The sequence below is a fragment of the Rhamphochromis sp. 'chilingali' genome (assembly GCF_963969265.1).
Source record: "Rhamphochromis sp. 'chilingali' genome assembly, chromosome: 5".
In the NCBI taxonomy this organism is placed as follows: Eukaryota; Metazoa; Chordata; class Actinopteri; order Cichliformes; family Cichlidae; genus Rhamphochromis; species Rhamphochromis sp. 'chilingali'.
In genome coordinates, this window is record NC_137932.1 from 31,865,705 (window position 1) to 31,884,881 (window position 19,177).

Here is a 19,177-nt window from a genome sequence, read left to right on the forward strand (position 1 = left end):
GAGTGGGGGACAGAAAAGCTTCTTACAGAAGACGTTACAGGTCTGTGAGAGCCAGAGATTTTCCTTGTTTGAGGTGACCAAATACTTATTTTCCACCCTAATTTACGAATAAATTTTTTACAAATCCTACCATGTGAATTCATCGATTTTTTTTTCACATTCTGTCTCTCACAGTTGAAGTGTACCTCTGGTGCAAATTACTGACCACTGTCATCGTTTTAAGTGGGGGAACTTGCACAATCGGTGGCTGACTAAATACTTTTTTGCCCCACTGTAATGCTGCTGAATGTAGCAGATTGAAGAAGGATAAGGCCATATGTTTCTCAGTTGGCAAGACAGCTCCTGTACATCTGTGGTTTTCATCTACAGTCAGCTTGCTCCATGCAGACAGGGCAGCAAGGAATCATGCCTGGATCATCAAGTTACAAGTTATTTAGACAACTTTGTTGGAAAACCAGGCTTTTAAGAATCAGAAAGCCTGATTCTTATGTCTTTAAGACAACCCAACCCATATATATATATATATATATATATATATATATATATATATATATATATATATATATATATATATTAGGGGTGCAACGATACACAAAATTCACGGTTCGGTTCGATATTTTTTCGATACAAAAAAAATGTTCATGCCTTTTTAATTTGTCATTTATTAAAATTATAAATATACAGTATATTTTAACTCAAAAGTACAGTTTTTAAATTTAACCCTAACCCTTGTGCGTGTTTTTTATTTTGACAGCGAATGCGCACCTGCGGACCACTTATGTGCACCCCTGGTTATATAGCTCATCATATTGCAGCCACAAAAATTATTTTGTCCATGAAACCATAAAGCTGCACTTTCTTTTTGCCTTAAAGTCTGATTTGTCATAACTTCTCCATTTTGTGGTAAGCTTTTCTTTGGCTGTCACTTCTTCACCCTGACCTGTCTGATTTGGCTCAGCAGAACTAAAATATATATCCTGCTGCTTTTACACACACACTCACATAACGCTCAGCGATTCTCTGCCCGATCAACCTCTCACATGTTTAAGCTTGCTGCGGGAGATTTCACTTGTCATGTTTGCATAGTAAGCTAACGATTAATAAGACGATGTCAGAGGAATTGGTGCACAAATTATCATGACTCACCAATCAGTACTGTCGCTCTCTATACACAGTTCGCGCGATTGCAAAGTGAAAGCAAAAAAACAAGCGCAAATTCAAACGCAATTTCAATATGTCACATATTGACAGTGGCTCACCGATGCCAATGACATAATTACCCAGCTACATTTCCGAAAGAATGCAAAAGCATTGACATATATTTTTCCTTCCTACAATAGCCCTACGGGCAGGGCAGAGATAGATTTTGGTAGCCTGACTGGAAAAATCACTAACCCCAGGACGTCGGGCTAGCGATATTGCGAGCCCTGTATCTGATTGAGGAATCACTCATCTTTGGAAAAGAGAGTTTATTACAGAGAAATGTCTCTTTCCAAAATAAAACCTATACTATACGCTTCTTCTGGGCTATATTCTCAGCAGCATATTAACCATATCAGGTCCCCATAAGGAGAATCATGTGCTAATGGCTGTCTAAATGACTCGGATAAAGTTAGTAGCATGCATGCTTGTTGTTTAGTCCATGACGCGCTTACCTTCAGGGTCATTCGTCACATGAAAACCAAAATAATTCCGAACGCCAGTTCTGAATGAGGGTGGGGGAGGTTCAATTTGCCATGTTGCAAGGAGAGCTTAACTTCTGTCTCACTAGCTTGCCCTGAGCTAAGTAAATCTGCTCCGCCTAGGCTGCACTGTCGAGCGCAGATCCACTGAGCGCTCAACACAGACAGCATCATCAGAAGGAAAGTTGATAAAATAAATTAAAAGTTTTGTATTGTTCTATACATATGTGTACCGAACCGAAAGCACTGTATTAAACGGTTCAATATTGATACGAGTATCGTTGCACCCCTAATATATATATATATATATATATATATATATATATATATATATATATTAGTTAAAAGTCCGCTTGTTTACTCTACCTGTTTAGACTACGTTACCCATGATGCACCTCTGTATTGTACTTCCAGTTGGTGTTCAGTGCGGTTCTCCACAGTTGAGAGGTGTGTTGGCGGAGTAACGTATTTACTTGCATTCCTGTGTGAGTTAATACTGTGTGCGTGCTTACCATGTGAGTATTGTAAGATGAGAGTGATGCTTGTTTAACTTTATCTGTGTTATTTGTTAAGTAAGAAGCTAGTCCCGCTGCTATTGCTAAGATGTGTTTTTTTGGCCTATTACAGGCAGCCTTGGTTTCAGCCCAGATTTCATTTCATATATAACTTACTGTCAAGCATTGTAGTTGTAGGTGGATGTAACTTTTTACTATGGTTATTATCTGAATAGTTGTAAGTTGTAGACGTCCTGTTTGCCTATGTATATATGGGCCGGCAATTCAGTTATGGTCTTAGGGTCCCATCTAGTGGCCATATGGTTATGGCAGATTGTATAACATTAAGCTGGAAACCCACAGTATGGTATAAGTAGTATATGGTTATCCATAGTGGTTAATACACCTATTTGTTCTTTCTGTTTACAGATGACCACAAACACATACACACACTCACACCCCTTTTACCTACATACCAACGCTGTTCATCCTGTTGATGCCATCTGCCACCTCCTTATTAAAGTTATTTGAACTACATCACTGTGGAGTACCATTCCTTCTGTCCGAGGACGACTCAGTTGAAGCGTGATTGGCAATCAGTGCAAACATATATTACATATATATAGAGAGAGAGAGCAGGCCGATATGACCAAAAATATTTATCATGATATACGTTTGAAAATTTGTGATATAACTGACGATATATTGACACTAGACAAAATACTTTACATCTCCACAACTTTATTAGTGCAAAAAAAGCCCCGTCAATGTATTTTCACTTAAACAAGCAGCTGTTTTATATGTGCATTAAAGTTATATAAAAATTTAACAGTGCAAATGCAAATTCCTTGCTGACAGTTTAACCAAAAGGCATTTCCAGTGGAAATTGGCCGACATATCCTCAGCATAACCATGTATAATATCCACAAAACTTAAAAAGAGGTTATGCACACACAGTACAATAGGGGGCGACCGTGGAACAGGGGGTTGGGAAGCGCATCTCTAACCGGAAGGTCGCTTCGCTTCTGTCAGTCTGCCCCAGGGCAGCTGTGGCTACAACTGTAGCTTGCCTCCACCAGTGTGTGAATGCGAGAGTGAATGAATAGTGGCATTGTAAAGCACTTTGGGTGCCTTGAAAAGTGCTATATAAATCCAATCCATTTTTATTATTATTATTATTATTATTATTATTATTAATACGGTAATATTATGTTGAAGCACAGTATGTATCACTCCGCGAGGTTCCTGCCTACCATAGCCATAATCTATCAAGCGGTGGGGGTTCATAGCTTAGCAAAGTCGTACTAAAACATTTGACAGATTTTCAAGCACCGTGTACCACATAAAATCGTTTCGAGGTCAGTAAACACAACCAGAATTCCTTGATAAGGCACACGGGATTATATGGGACACTGTCAATTTTCAGAAAAATCAAAGGATTGATTTTAAGTGTGCCGTATTTTCCAAAAAACATGGTAATAACGACGGCCCGCTAGCATGCTCTACCAAAAATAGTGCTTTGTTGTGTATCTGACGGACGAAAGCTAAACCAGCTCCACACCACTGAAGTTGCAGCATTTTTACAAACCAATTCTGGTTCATCCGTTTCATTCAACAATCCGCTTTCACCCTTCTCATTCTCCATCGCCGCCATGTGCGCATGTGCGTTTTACCCATATTCTATCACGATATTTCATTTTCTTATCTTTGCCCAACATTATACCGGTATTACCGTGAACGGTATGATATGGCCCAGCCCTATGTGTGTGTGTGTGTATATATATATATATATATATATATATATATATATATATATATATATACACAACACCCAGCACGCCCCTGCGGGCGGTTTATCCTTCAAGCTCGGGTCCTCTACCAGAGGCCTGGGAGCTTGAGGGTCCTACGCAGTATCTTAGCTGTTCCCAGGACTGCGCTCTTCTGGACAGAGATCTCCAATGTTATTCCCGGGATCTGCTGGAGCCACTCGCCTAGCTTGGGAGTCACCGCAGTGCTCCGATTACCACGGGGACCACCATTACCTTCACCCTCCACATCCTCTCGAGCCCTTGGTATTTCTCCAGCTTCTCGTGTTCCTTCTTCCTGATATTGCTGTCATTCGGAACCGCTACATCGATCACTACGGCCGTCTTCTTCTGTTTGTCTACCACCACTATGTTGGTTAGCCACCACCATTTTGTCCGTTTGTATCTGGAAGTCCCACAGGATCTTAGCTCGGTCATTCTCCACCACCCTTGGGGGCATCTCCCATTTTGACCTCGGGACTTCCAGGTTATACTCGGCACAGATGTTCCTGTACACTATGCCGGCCACTTGGTTAAGGCGTTCCATGTATGCCTTGCCTGCTAGCATCTTGCACCTTGCTGTTATGTGCTGGATTGTCTCTGGGGCATCTTTACACAGCCTGCACCTGGGGTCTTGCCTGGTGTGATAGACCCCAGCCTCTATGGATCTTGTACTCAGAGCTTGTTCTTGTGCTGCCATGATTAGTGCCTCTGTGCTGTCTTTCAGTCCAGCTTTGTCCAGCCACTGGTAGGATTTCTGGATATCAGCCACCTCCTCTATCTGCCGGTGGTACATACCGTGCAGGGGCCTGTCCTTCCATGATGGTTCCTCGTCTCCTTCCTCTTTCTTGGGTTTCTGCTGCCTGAGGTATTCACTGAGCACTCGGTCAGTTGGGGCCATCTTCCCAATGTATTCTTGGATGTTCGTTGTCTCATCCTGGACTGTGGTGCTGACACTCACCAGTCCCCGGCCCCCTTCTTTCCGCTTAGCGTACAGCCTCAGGGTGCTGGACTTGGGGTGAAACCCTCCATGCATGGTAAGGAGCTTTCTTGTCTTTATGTCAGTGGCTTCTATCTCCTCCTTTGGCCAGCCTATTACCCCAGCAGGGTACCTGATCACGGGCAGGGCGTACGTGTTGATGGCCCGGATCTTGTTCTTGCCATTCAGCTGACTCCTTAGGACTTGCCTGACCCTCTGCAGGTACTTGGTGGTTGCAGCTTTTCTAGCGGCCTCTTCATGGTTCCCATTCGCCTGCGGGATCCCCAGGTACTTGTAACTGTCCTCTATGTCTGCAATGTTGCCTTCTGGTAGTTCAATCCCCTCAGTTCTGACTACCTTCCCTCTCTTTGTTACCATCCGATTACACTTCTCCAGTCCGAACGACATTCCAATGTCATCGCTGTATAGCCTGGTAGTGTGGATCAGTGAATCGATGTCTCGTTCACTCTTGGCATACAGCTTGATGTCATCCATGTACAGGAGGTGGCTGACAACTGCTCTGTTCCGGAGTCGGTATCCGTAGCCAGTCTTGTTAATGATCTCACTGAGGGGGTTCAGGCCTATGCAGAACAGCAGTGGGGACAGAGCATACATATATATATATATATATATGTATGTGTGTGTGTGTGTGTGTGTGTGTGTGTGTGTGTGTGCCTTAATGAAAATATGAAAAGGACCCTTCACATTAAAACTTTGCTCTCACGTAGGCCAACCTTACATTGACTGGAAAATGAAGGAGCGTGTGTGTCTGTGTGTTTTCAGAATAATATATGCTTATTTTTTTCTATTTGCTTCTTGGATGGGCCGCCAACTTTACTATACTATACTATATGGTCATATTCCGAAAATGGCATCTGGATAATCCAACCCAGCTGAACATGGGTCTCTTTATCATAGTTCAGTGTTATGGAAGCAGTTTTATGCCACAATTGTGGTTTTATTACATATTGTGCAACAGTAGAGAGGGAGAACGAGAGCTTGCAGAGATGATTCGGCACTGTTCATGCAAGCTTTTTCGTACTGGTTTCATCATATGAATCCAGGAATGAATGCATCTGGACTGGAGAACATCTCTATGGATTGTATTGTGAGGAAAACAATAAAAGTGTAAATTTCTTCAATGAGGAGTCAGAAATGGCCCTGTTCTTACATAGCACTTTTCTACTCTACCTGAGCACTCAAAACACTTTACTCAACATGTCTCATTCACACAAGCGCTTTTTTAATGCTTTTTCTGTGTGAGTGCTTTACATCTAACAATCACACACTGATGGAAGCATGAGAGAGTAACTTGGGGTTATTATCCTGCCTTCATGCAAACTGGGGCAATCAGGGATTGAGCCATCAACCTTTATCATTAGTTATATATTATGCACTACCTCCAGAGCTACAGCCACCCCACTGTACAAGTGCCCCAAGTGGTCACAAATGAATAAGCTACTGTTAAGTAGAATTTGTACTATTTCACCATTCAAAAATGTATACATAGTTATGTAGGTTTGTAGAGAAACTGATTACTGTGCCCTTGTTTTGGAAAGTACAGTATATGAGCTGTTGTAGTACAAATTGAGCTGTGTTTATTCAAAAATTTAATGTGTCCTACTAAAAATCCCAAATATGTCATGAATGACAAAAAGCAGCATAAAAGGTAGCTGGGGGAAGTAAATGGTTACCTTTGTGTTCTGCATTAAAATGAAATATCAAAAATATTTAATGATAAATATCACTAATTAAAAGAGTTTTGGTTAATTAAGAAATGGTTTTAGCCATTTCCCCTGTTTCAGTTTCCATAGCTGCATACTGTCTTCCGTGATCCCTTGGTGTAGACTGCCTGAGAGTCTGTTCACTGTTCCACTAAATCTGATAACCCTTTTGATATGATCATGGTTCTGTATCACTCCTTTCATTCTGTTTCTGAAGATGGAAGTGTAGCTCTTGGCTCCCCTAATCTCTGTCCCCATTAAACATTTTACTAATGAGTTTCTGCCTCTAATCTCTAGATTCAATGAACATTATGTATTTTGTAAATTATGGTGCCCATCAGTATTGAAGCTCTTTACCTCACAGTGGAAAGCATCTTGAAGCAACTGTTATTGTAATTTGATTGTGTAAAAAATAAACCTGTATTGGATTGGCTTTAAAGCATGCCCTTCTGGATGATAAAGTAGAGTGTGTTTTATTGTGCCATTATTGCATGCTATTCCATGCTCATGATGACTGACTTTAAAAAGCTAACATGGCAACAGCTAAATCTTTCTGCTTCAGTCTTTTTGCTAACAGATGGGTGTTGCTACGGTGGCTACATCCATCTTTTATATAAAGTCAAATATCAAAGAGTGAAACAGAGCAAAAACAATATAAGAATGTGATATGGTGAAAGTAACATCAGAGTCAGGAGCTGTTTTCAACCCACCTACCTAGATCAGATGGTTGAACTCAGTCACCGCATCAAATTCCAGTCAGTGAGTAAATCCCCGCATTGAAGTGCACTGTTCTGTGTGCTTTCAGACAGTCTGCTCAGCATAGTCAGGCGGGTGACAAACTAGGCGTCAGCATGACTGAGGTGATATGAAGAGTGGTGATACTTGCTCAGCTTCATCGTTTCCCTCTCGTTCTCATGTCTTTTATCCTCTGATTTATTTCCCTTATTAGCTGTGAGTATTGCTCTGTGACCTGGCATTCTTACCCTGCATCCCTCAGTGGGACTGCCTGAAAAGACAGATTTTCTAAAAGCTGTTGTGAGCGAGCACACTCCATGGCAGGTGGCCTCACTAATTGGACAAGGAGAGGTTGAGGGCGAGTTTGAGAGAGCCCTGACAGGCTCCACTTGGGTTCTGAAAGAAGCGTGGGCAGGAGTTTGCATTTACCACATTGGATGGCAAAATGCAGTAAGGCGTCTGGGAGCTATTTGCCTCGGCGTAGGGGTAATGAGAGGGAAATGGCGCCTGTAAGAAAATAGGCTGTTTTCCGGACAAAGTGACAGTGGATGGAAATACAATGGATGGAGACACAAGATGAATGTGTTTCTTACAAATGTCCACTCTAATATAATGACATCATGAGGTCTTGTTAAGGCCCTGGGCCACCACATTGTATCAGAGCAGAGTTTCAGCTTCTCTCCACCTTGTCATGGTTTCTCCAAGTTTCTTAAACCAGAGAAGAGCGGCTCGCCATTCTTCCCAAAGATATTTGGTAATTTGATGTGAACAGTGAACTCATAGGTGTTTTGATTCATTCTCATCAAAGCATTTACTGACAGTTGTACCCTGGGAATGGGTGCCATTTTAAGAGACCACTCCCAATCAGAATAGTAATGATTCATCACAGGATAAAGATCATTGATTAGTATTGATTTGCAGTAATACTTACTTCTAAGAGGACAAGTACAATACAGAAAATAATGCAGAAATAAACAGCTGGAGCGATGGCAAGAACTACCACTACCACCTTTGCTATAATACTCGTATCACAACCTACAACATAGTTTATCACCACGACTAAGTAGTGGTGTTCACTCAAGTGGTGTCTTTACGAAAAGTTGTTCATGTGCTGGAAAGTTAATAAATAAAATCCAATTGTTTCCCCTTTTTCAATTTAACATTAGCATTTGGTGGCCAGCGTGTTAACTTTTCCCTGATTTTTAGGTCCTCATTTTTAGGTCTGTTACTAATTAGCTGACATAAACTAATGTAAGTCTATTGGCCACAATCAACCAACTAACCCACTGATATAAGATGGCACTTGTTTTAAAAACTTTAAGCCCTTATATCCTAAATCCAGCTCCACAGACAGAGTTACATCACTGTTAGTTTTTGAGAGCAGGGCTCCATGATGTAACTTTGCCTTTATACATGTAGTGTTTCACGTCCACTTTAAGGCTACGTCAACACATACCCGGGTATTTTTGAAAATGCAGATTTTTCTATGCGTTTGCACCTTTCGTCCACACGTAAACGGCGTTTTTGGTCACTGAAAACTGAGATTTTTAAAAACTCCGGCCAGGGTGGATATTTTTGAAAACTCAGTTTTTGCATTTACGTGTGGACGAGAAAAACGGAGAAAACGGAGAAAACGCAGCGTCAAAGGTGTGCACCTTTTTTGACGTCACACTGTGCGCCACGTTATTGTTTCGGTGAAATGAATTTCTACAATTCTGTTACTGTTAATTGTATTCTCTGCAGTGTTTAAATGCTTACATATACACACACAGTTACTGTCCCTCCACACGACTCGGTTCTGCTTCTATACCCCATCCTTGTTTACTATTTCCCACCGAGGCTTCTAGACTTCTGATTGGCCAACATTTCTACAGGTTAGGAATATATCACCACCTGTTGCTTTGGCATGTTCCTAGCAGCGTTTTCCTTCATTTCAGCGTTTACGTGTGGACGGGATTATTTTTTAAAACGAAAACGGAAAATCTCAGTTTTCAAAAATACCCGTGTACGTGTGGACGTAGCCTAAAGCTTTACAAAAAAACCCCGCTAACTGTGATTATTCCTATGATATTTTTCTATCATTCTTTTTTAATCCCTTGATTCTTTTACACAATCAATATAACACAAGGGTCGGCAACCCTGGGCACGCGTGCCACAGCCGGCACGCGTGCCCAGGGTTGCCGACTGGGTTAACTGATGGCATGCACGACACGCAGTGAATTAATCTGAGAAGGTGCATTAAAAAATAAATGACCGGGCCAGCGTTGCACATCGCAAATTAGCTCACATAGACACATTAGTTATGCCGCTTCTTGATGACGATATCTTAGCTAACAACCCCAACTACCAGATTCAACTTGTAATTGGCTAAAAATAACATAGCCTACCGATGAGAGGGATGTTGCTAGCTGGCAGTTTTTTCAAGCGACGTTGAAATTTCTACATTCCGGCCTTCAAATGCTTCAGGAGCTGTCCGCTCAGCGCAGCATCAGCACCACGGAAATACACTGATACATCCGTAGACTCGAGACTGATCAAACCAGAAAGCTTTAATGAGCAGCTGGGTTTGTCTCACATTAACTGGCTGGACAAAGAAGACATCAAAATGCAGCTGATTGAACTGAAAAGCTCGACTCTGTGGGGGTCAAAGTTTACAGAACTACGAACACAGCTGGAATCCATAGCTGTGCGTGTTCATGGAACTTGCCTTTTCACCTGCTGGACATCACTACCTGACAAGTTTAACTGTCTTCAGAACATTGCAGAGGCCTTATTGACAGTACTTGGCTCTACATATCTGTGTGAGCAGATTTTCTCTCACATGAGTGTACTCAGGTAGCCGTCTGAATGCTGGACACTCGGAGACCTGTGTCTCTGAGTGGGAGACCAGAGATCACATTAACACGTGTATCCCTGTATTAACAAACATGCCATATTAGCCCAGTTTATTTTTCTTATCATTGTTGTGAGGAGACCATAAATAGCATTTGCATTTTCTGTTGTACAGTTAATTTGCTGTTATGAAGTTGCTATGGATAAAAAAGTGTCTTTTTTTGTTTCAGAATAGCTGATAACTATTCACTGATAGCTGCCAACATCTGCAAACAAATATAATTCTATAAAGCTGTTCTATATAGTGTGTAACTGTTAATATAGAGCGTTATTAAATGTATTGCTAATGCAATCATATGGCACATTGACTTCTGAGGAAATTTTAGATGGCACTCATCATCAGAAAGGTTGCCTACCCCTGATATAACACAATCTTTTTTCGTGGCAATTTAACCAGTTTTCTTGTGGTTCAGCAACCCTAATTTAACAGTCATTCAGTACTGACTGTTAGAAAATAAGACTGACACCTACAGAGAAAGCATGCTAAATCCTCTTTATGTATAGCTACATAGATAAATAGATAACTGTCGCTTTGATACTAGAAAAAATGTGATCAATCTGAGTTAATTTAGATCATCCTCATCCTATGTTTTTACAAGTATGTGAGGGATACTGGAGCTAAGGATAACTGAGAAATGAAAATCACACAGTTTATAATTATACATTCTGGGGGAGGTTTAGCTGAGTGGTAACTTCAAGGAGTGTAATTTCTGATGCAACTCTATAAAGCTGTTTTTAAACTTTCTAAATATGATGTAAATGCTGCAGCAAATTATGATGAATTCTTGACATACTAATTCAATCCAATGCAGTAGCTTTGCATATACATAGATATTCTATGTATGTATATGTATATATAGAAAACAAACTTCGAAACCAGTGGGTGGCATCATGATGGCTAAGCATTTTGAACCTTGACATTTTCTGTTAGGGTTTTTTGGCGCTAGAAGCAGCCTTATTAGTAACAGTGGGCGGATTTATCAGTGAACTCTAGGGAGCTTGACTAAGAAGCTTGCTAGTGCAATCATTCATAAACTGTACAGTTGCAGTGCACTGTCAACAAACACTTGCTAAATCGTTGCTTAATAGGAACTGTGCAAATACTACGATAGCATTCTTGCACACTGCAGCACAAATGTATTGGACAGGTTAGCAGCTCCAGTTAGTGGAAGGTGAGGCCTAGCAAACAGCTAGCAGCTACAGTTTCCTGTTTAAGGACACCTGTGAAACAAAGTGTCTACACACTGAACTCCAGTAATACAAGAAAAAAATCAATCAACATACAACATATAGTTGACATGAAAGGCAACACTTCCAATATCCAGGCTAAACAAGACTACAAACGTGCTTTTTTTATGCTGTAAACCAGGGGTCCCCAATCCCAGTCCACAAGGGCCGGTGTCCCTGCAGGTTTTAGATCTCACCCTGGGTCAACACGCCTGAATCACATGATTAGTTCATTACCAGGCCTCTGGAGAACTTCAAGAGGTCATTTAGCCATTTACATCAGCTGTGATGGATCAAGCACACATCTAAAACCTGCAGGGACACCGGCCCTTGCGGACTGGGATTGGGGACCCCTGCTGTAAACATTTCGAAATGGGAATCCATGGTGACTGACTCACTATTGGTGACAACTTCAAGTGGCAATCAGAAGAAGTGCAATCCTTGGCAGCTCCACAATGGCTTCATGTTTCAGCCCTGGAGACGGATGCTTGGTTGGACATGTGTTACAGGGGTGTTGTTTCCTACCAATGGTAATGTCACATATTGCATCTTCAACTTGTGCCTGTTATATTTTAGTCACAGCAATAAACATGTTCGTGCATTTGTGTATCCATTAAGTGTCATAGTACAAATGTCATGAGTGCTCTCTGCTCGGTGTGGAGGAAGCTCTACAAAGTGTTCACATGGGGGTAAAATCTAGAGCCCCATGTGAAGACTGACAAACAATGGATCAGATGGTTGTAAGGGTGGCCCCTGGGCTCCACAGCTAGAGAAACAGATCTCCAGTCCCTGCCAGGCAGTCCCAGATGGGTTTTCAGTCAACACATACACAGACACACAGAGCTTCATAAAGATATAGTTTGATACCCATTAGCATGTAATTTGATTGCATATGCTCCAACACACACATTTTTTTTATATGTGTATGTGAAGACATCCGATGGCTGATGAATAATGTGTTCTCAAGCGTACCCTAATGTTAACCATCACAACTCTATATCTGAACCCTAATTCTAAACAAAACTCAACCCTTGAGTGCATAGCGAACACAAAAATGGTGGCAATAGTCTTGATTTTTTTTTTTTTCAATTCAATTCAGTTTTATTTAAACAGCAATGAATCACAACCTCAGTCGCCTCCAGGCACTTTATATTGTATGGTAGACCCTACAATAATATATATACAGAGAGTGAGCAAGCACTTCGGCGACACAGGGAAGGAAAAACTCCCTCTGTGATATGGGTCAGTGTGTAGTTCATAATCCTCACTGAGGCATACAAACAAACTCTTTCTGTATTGTGAACACATTCACTGAATTCAAATTAATCACAGCAGAGTTGCCAACACTTTATAATGGGTTTAATAATTATCGCTATTTGCATTTCTCGTTATTTTTCTGCATTTCCATTCTGAGCCATGAAATAAATTATAAATCTGTAACAGATTCATGTATGTGGTTGCAGTAATGGCAATCTCAGTAGTAAGCTCTATGCACTTATGATTGTGAAAAAGCAGAAGCTACCATCACAGCAGGAAGCTCTACAGAGTTGTCATTGCTTCCCTTTCTGACATTGGCCCAGAGGGGATTTCTGTCTCTGGTTGGAATTGAACCAACTACCTTTTATTTGTAATGCAAATGGGTAAACCACTATACTATGTGGTCACCAAGTTGGATGTGACAGCACACAATAAAAAAAATAGTAGTTTATTAGGATGACAAATTCCTAAACAGCTGTTCATACAAATATAGCTGACTCCTCAGCTGACCTTGACGAAGTAGTTTGTGATCAGACCATTTGATTTAACTCTTTTGTTTGTCTGAATGCCCATTTGTAAGAATGTAAACAGATGCTGCAGTGCCTGGTTGCTGTTTTTTTTTTTCAGCTGTAGACGTTAGAAGGTCAACTAAATGTGTGTTGTCACCTGAAACAATTTTTGTGCAGTTTTTTAAGAATGTCGCCACTTTAGCAGCCAACAGGGTGTTCTAGTAAGAAAAAGAAATTAAAAACAAACAGACCAAAGAAAAGACTTGTTCACACTATCATGGCTACTGGTTTCTAGTGGGATTCCCCCAGTAGAAAAATCTGAGTTTTATACTTAGTTGCCAACCTTCTCCAGAAAGAGAGCTCTTTCTTAAGTTTGATCCCAAACAAATCTTCCAGCATGTAGAACGCCCTCCTGATGTTACCTGTAGTTTTCCTCTTGTGGTCAAATTCCTGTTTGCCCAGATATTTACACATTTGTACGCACAAAAAAACATTTAAATACCTTTGAGAGTATTCAGAATTACACATAATATATTTTATACATTTGTTCGTCTGAGTTTACTCTTGTTTTACAATTTTGCGACCAGTGTCACACCATTAAACAAGGCCTTTAGGTACATTAAAATCCTTTTAAACATTGAGAGAACAGGAAAAAAGTTTTAAGTGCTTAGTTTTCCTGCGTGTCTTCTGCGCTGATGGATTGTGTTTATACTGTCATCTGTGCTGTCAACCAACATGAATTAAGGATTTGAACAAGAGGGCTGCTGTTCAGCTCAGTGTCACTCTTTGTATTTTAATATGTTGTTATCCCAGGTGGGAGCGGAGCGTGTGTGTGTCTGTGTTGTTGTCAATGTACAACATGAATGCTGCATTGGCATGTGCGTTGTGCGTTGTGTGGAGCATCCCTTCCCAATGTGTGAACTCGAATCAATATATTTAGGTTTTGTCTTAGCAGCATATTTCTGGTCTCCTGCACTTAAAGAGCTATTCAATGGAAATGTGTTTCTCCTTTATTAGGAAACGTGTAGCAGTCTGAATAATGCATCCTGAACACTGCCTCTTTATGGCAGCGTACTGAGCAATGTTCAAGGCCAGGCGGTTTTGAATTCATCGCCCTGTATGCTGTTAAATATACATGAAAAGTGAAGTGGCTTTCTTTGTGAATTATATTTCGTAAAGTGGTAAAAAGCTGCCACTGATTTCAGTGGACAAAAATACTGGGTATTCAGGTGTTCACAGGGATTTGCATGACAAGCAATTTTAGCCATGCTGATTGCACGCCAACTCCTTTGGCAGGCAAATATATATCTGTTTAGTTTGACCTAAAGTAACTTAAGTAACTGAACCACAAAAAGCAAAGGATAAATAAAGATACTTTGACATGTTAATATTTAAAAGGAAATTTATATGTATTTCAATATTTAACAATTATGACAATAACAATAACAACGAAGCTCTGCCATCACTATGAAATAACCATTATGACGCAAAGCTCTCCGTATTATGAATTGGGGGAATTGCATATAAGCAGATTTTTAATGGGTAAATATATGTTGGGTTAGGGTTTAAATGCTAACAATGAAGTGTTTTCCTGCACTGTTGGGAATTAAAATGATAATGTGGCATCTGCTCACCAACTGCCATTGTGTTTAATTAGATATAGTTCTGGACTATCACTCAGTCCTTGTCTTAAAGCAAATGCCACTCACCCAATATCTGATAACAATGGTGCCAAATAATGCAACAAGGAGACATAAGCCTGCTGAAAAGGTCTTTAACTTTAGCAATCGATTTTTCTCCTATTTCTCTCTGTCCTGTAGCTGGTGCTGCCAGAGTACTCCATCCATGTGTTGTTCTGCATCATGTTCCTGTGTGCTCAGGAGTGGCTGACTGTGGGCCTCAACATTCCCCTGCTCTTCTACAACACGTGGAGGTAACTATCCAATCCATCGTCCCGTGTGTATCTGTGTGAATGTGTACACTTTGCCCTGATTTTTCAGATGGCATCTTATTGGCTAAGGTTGTTTTGACCCAAAGACATTTGCATTAAAAGATGAGGCTTATCATTCAGATATTTTATTTTATTTATAAGAAAATCTGTTAGCAAGAGACTCAAGCAATGAATTTTTCACCTAACATATACAATATACAGTATGTAGCCAGACATTAATGTTTTATTTCAGCACTATTTGAAGTGAATCCCTTATCCTGCTGTTATAAATACTTACTACTGCACAATATATGTATAAATCCTGAGATGGAAACAGTAACCAACAGATGTACTTTTTCTGTCATTTGAGCAAAATTTCTCTGTAAACTACTTATACCGAGCCTTTAAAGAGAACTAAATAAATGATAATTGTATTGCGCAATAGTGGCAATACAACATGAATAAAAATGCTACTTAATGCTATAAACCTCTTTTATGTTAATGCACAATTTTCAACCATTGCTTAAGAAGAAGTCTTATAGTTTACCACTTTAATTCTACAACCCTTTTTTCTGTCTGGATGTACTCAAAGTACTTCTCTGTAGATGTCTTTGTGAAGCGTTTGGGCAGTTTTAAATCTCCTATCTAACGAATGTCATAAAATCTATAACTTTGCTTTAATGGTCACCAGGGATATTAAAAAAATACATATACAGGGTTTTCAAAACCTGACTGCTTATTAACAGCTCAGTACAGAGCGCCAGTTCATCCTACCAGAGCCGAATAAATGCCATGCAAATTCACATTACGAATACATTTATCCAAGAAAAATTAAAAGTAAACTTACCTCTTATTATTATGGTAAGGAATGATAGCAAGTAGATGTGGCCTTGACCACACAGTTAAAACTACCTTGAACCACAACCCCATACCCCAAAAATCTTAAACAACAGTCAAACAGTTAACAATGATCTGAAACCAAATCGTGTTCTGTTGTTTGACTTTTGTGGTAATCACAGTTTGTCTATAATGAACGCCACATTCAAAAATAAGAGTATTCATAAGTGCACGTGGCACCAGGAGAACCTAAGCTTAAGGTTAATGATCGAGTTTGTAATTGTATTATCAGATCTTCACGTGTATGTTCTAGACACGTGAGTGAAGAGAGGAGCAGAGGTGTCAGCTGCAGGGGAGAATACTGGACAGGACTGACACATCCAGATGTGAATAGTGAGGATGTGCTGGCCCCGGTCTGCAGGATCTTCAACTCCCACCTCTGATAGAACTTTGAAAGCATTCTGACAGAAGCTTGGTACGTTGAGTCTGAATGGACCATCTTCAGCACCTCTATTGCAGAGGTGACTTGAGGCTGTATGTTATGCTCCATGTTTTGGCTGTAATCTCCAGATGGTGGATACTGGAGGTGAAGAGAGCTGTCAAGCTGGAGAAGTGGTCCTGTTGAGCATGGCAACTTATGTGATTCCAGAGTGCAGCTCAAGGCAAAAACTCCAGTTAGGCACTAGCTCAGGGAAGGGGAAGGAGCTCCCTATCCACACTGTATACAGTAGGAATGGGACTCTGCTAACCTCAACCTCAAGAACATAGTCAAATGATTGAAGAAATACTTGAGCATCTCTTCAATCCCGCTGGCACTCCTTCGTAGTGGAAGCAGAGTGTGGAGACGAAGAAGCTGATTCACCCTTCACTGGAGGTGAAGTCACTGATGCAGTTAATCAACTCCTTGGTGGATGAACTCCCAAGGTGAATGAGATTAACCCTGAGTTTCCCAAGGCTCTGGATGTTGTGAACTGTCAGGGCGGACACCCCTCTGCAACACTGTGTGGATGGTGCCTCTGGATTGGCAGACTGAGGTGGTGGTTCCCCTCTTCAAGAAGGGGGATTGGAGAGCATGTTTCAACTTTAAGTGTATCATACTTCTCAGCTTGACTGGGAAAGTCTATGCTAGGGTACAGGTGAGGAGAGTCCATCTGTTAGTTGAACCAGCAATTCTGGAAGAACAATGCATGCTGGTCATTAAACACTGCACCAGTTCTTAATCCTGTGTAGGATATTTCAGGGTGCTTGGGAGTTTGCCTAACCAGTTTATATGTGTTTTGTGGAGAATGCATAAAACTGTGTCCCCCATGGTGTCCTGAGGGAGTCACAGGAGTATGGCTACAGGCTAGCCGATCCCTGTTCAACCATGGCCAGAGCTATAGCTGTATTGCCAGCAATAAGTTGGACTGCTGGAAATTGGACTGCTCTCTGTCACTAATTCTATTCATAATTTCTGTGTATGGAACTTCTAAACACAGAAAATGAGTGAAAGGAGTCTGGTTCAGTAATCACAGTGGTCATATCTGTGCTTTATCGATGAGATGGTTATGTTGGTTTCGTTGAGCAATGACCTCCAACTTGCACTGGGGCTATTTCTGGCCTGAGATTTGTGGCCAAAAAACGGCTTTGTGCTCCCTTTTTCTTGGACCACATTAAACACTCTCCTGATGATTTTATCGACTCAGTTGCTAGTTTAAGTCATTGATAAAACAGCATGATTTTTAAGGGTAATTGTGAGTGTAAGAAAAGAGGGTAAACCAAGGTATGCTGATTGGCTAGTGACCGTCACAAATTTTTAGAGATGGCTAGTATGGGACTTCACAAATTAGTGGATAACATAATGCTTGCTACGTTCAGATTTTCTATTTTCTTTCTATTTTAGTCCATGGTTAAATACTGCTTTTTGCAGCACACTTCAGAACCCTCACTTCATCACCTGAACAGAGTTTAATAGTCAGAAATGAAAAATCATGTTATACCGTGATACCATGATATTGCCTAAGCATAATTGACCATATTTTTGAGGACATCGGTTTTGTATAAGCAAATCCATATTTGTTGCAAGTACATTTTTCTTTGCTTTTCAAGACTCTTAAATGCAGAGTCTAAAAGATGAGTCACCACTCAGTGATTTTCATGTTTCCTTTGCTGCTCCCTCTTATCTGTTGTCATTTTTGTTGCTGGTCCTCCCGCTGGTTAGTGGGATAGAAATGGACTGCTGGCAGCATCATTGGTTCAAGCTCGTGTGCTCAGCTGGTTGACGTTACAGAAGAAAGGAGGAAAGAAGAGAAAACATTTTGCTATCTCATTAACTGCAGAGTTTGCAGATGCCCACCAGCTACTGATGTGTGAGCTGAAAGATGAGTAGACAGGGAAAGGAAGATGGGGAGAAAGTAGGGATTGGCAGGAAGTAGAACAGAGAAAGTGAGTGAGTGATGGGTGAAAGATCAATTATTGACAGGGTGATTCAGAGGAGAGTGAGGGATGGCGAGAGGACAGTAGGCTGTGGATGGGGGAGTGAATGTATTAATAACTACTGTAATGAGATTTCTCATAAAAACAGCTGATAGTAAGCTATTTACCAATACTTAAAGATGGCTTGGAACAGTTAACTGTCATGGTTCGTTGTGTGGCAGGCAGGAGAAGGACCCAAGATGCAGACTCACAGACACGGGGATAAACTTAAACACAGCTTTAATGCTGGCACGGCAGAACGTAGGAAATACAAAACTAAACTGGGAAAACTAAATACAAAGCTCGCCAAGAAACACAGGGAGGAACACACACAACATGAGGGAGAACACGACGCCGAACAGAGGGAGACTCAGACAGAAATACACAGAGGGTAAACGAGGAAAGTGGGCACACACGGGGAACACAGGTGACACTGATAATCATAACGAGACAGGGCGGGGTGAACTGAACATGACATGTAGAGGCACAGAGGTTCTGACAGGAGGAGAGAGAGCACGGGGAAAACACAGACATAACGGGCTGGGGAAACATGAAACAACCACAAAGGGAGACGAGGGCTCATCAATACATAGAGGGCACACAGGGGGGAGAGAGCCATGAAGGGAAAACACTTAGGGAACAACACAACAGG

General features: G+C 40.9%; 1 protein-coding gene across 3 annotated transcripts in view; it reads left to right on the forward strand.

Annotated features, from left to right (window-relative positions):
• cnih3 (cornichon family AMPA receptor auxiliary protein 3) overlaps positions 1 to 19,177 on the forward strand; it is a 146,407-nt gene that overhangs the window by 94,184 nt on the left and 33,046 nt on the right. For 2 of the 3 annotated variants that reach the window (XM_080881814.1, XM_080881815.1), the window contains exon 4: positions 15,125 to 15,236. In XM_080881814.1, coding sequence (XP_080737940.1) covers positions 15,125 to 15,236 — 112 coding nt within the window. Of the gene's footprint in view, positions 1 to 15,124; positions 15,238 to 19,177 lie in introns of all 3 variants that reach the window. The other variant, XM_080881816.1, reaches the window with a different exon arrangement.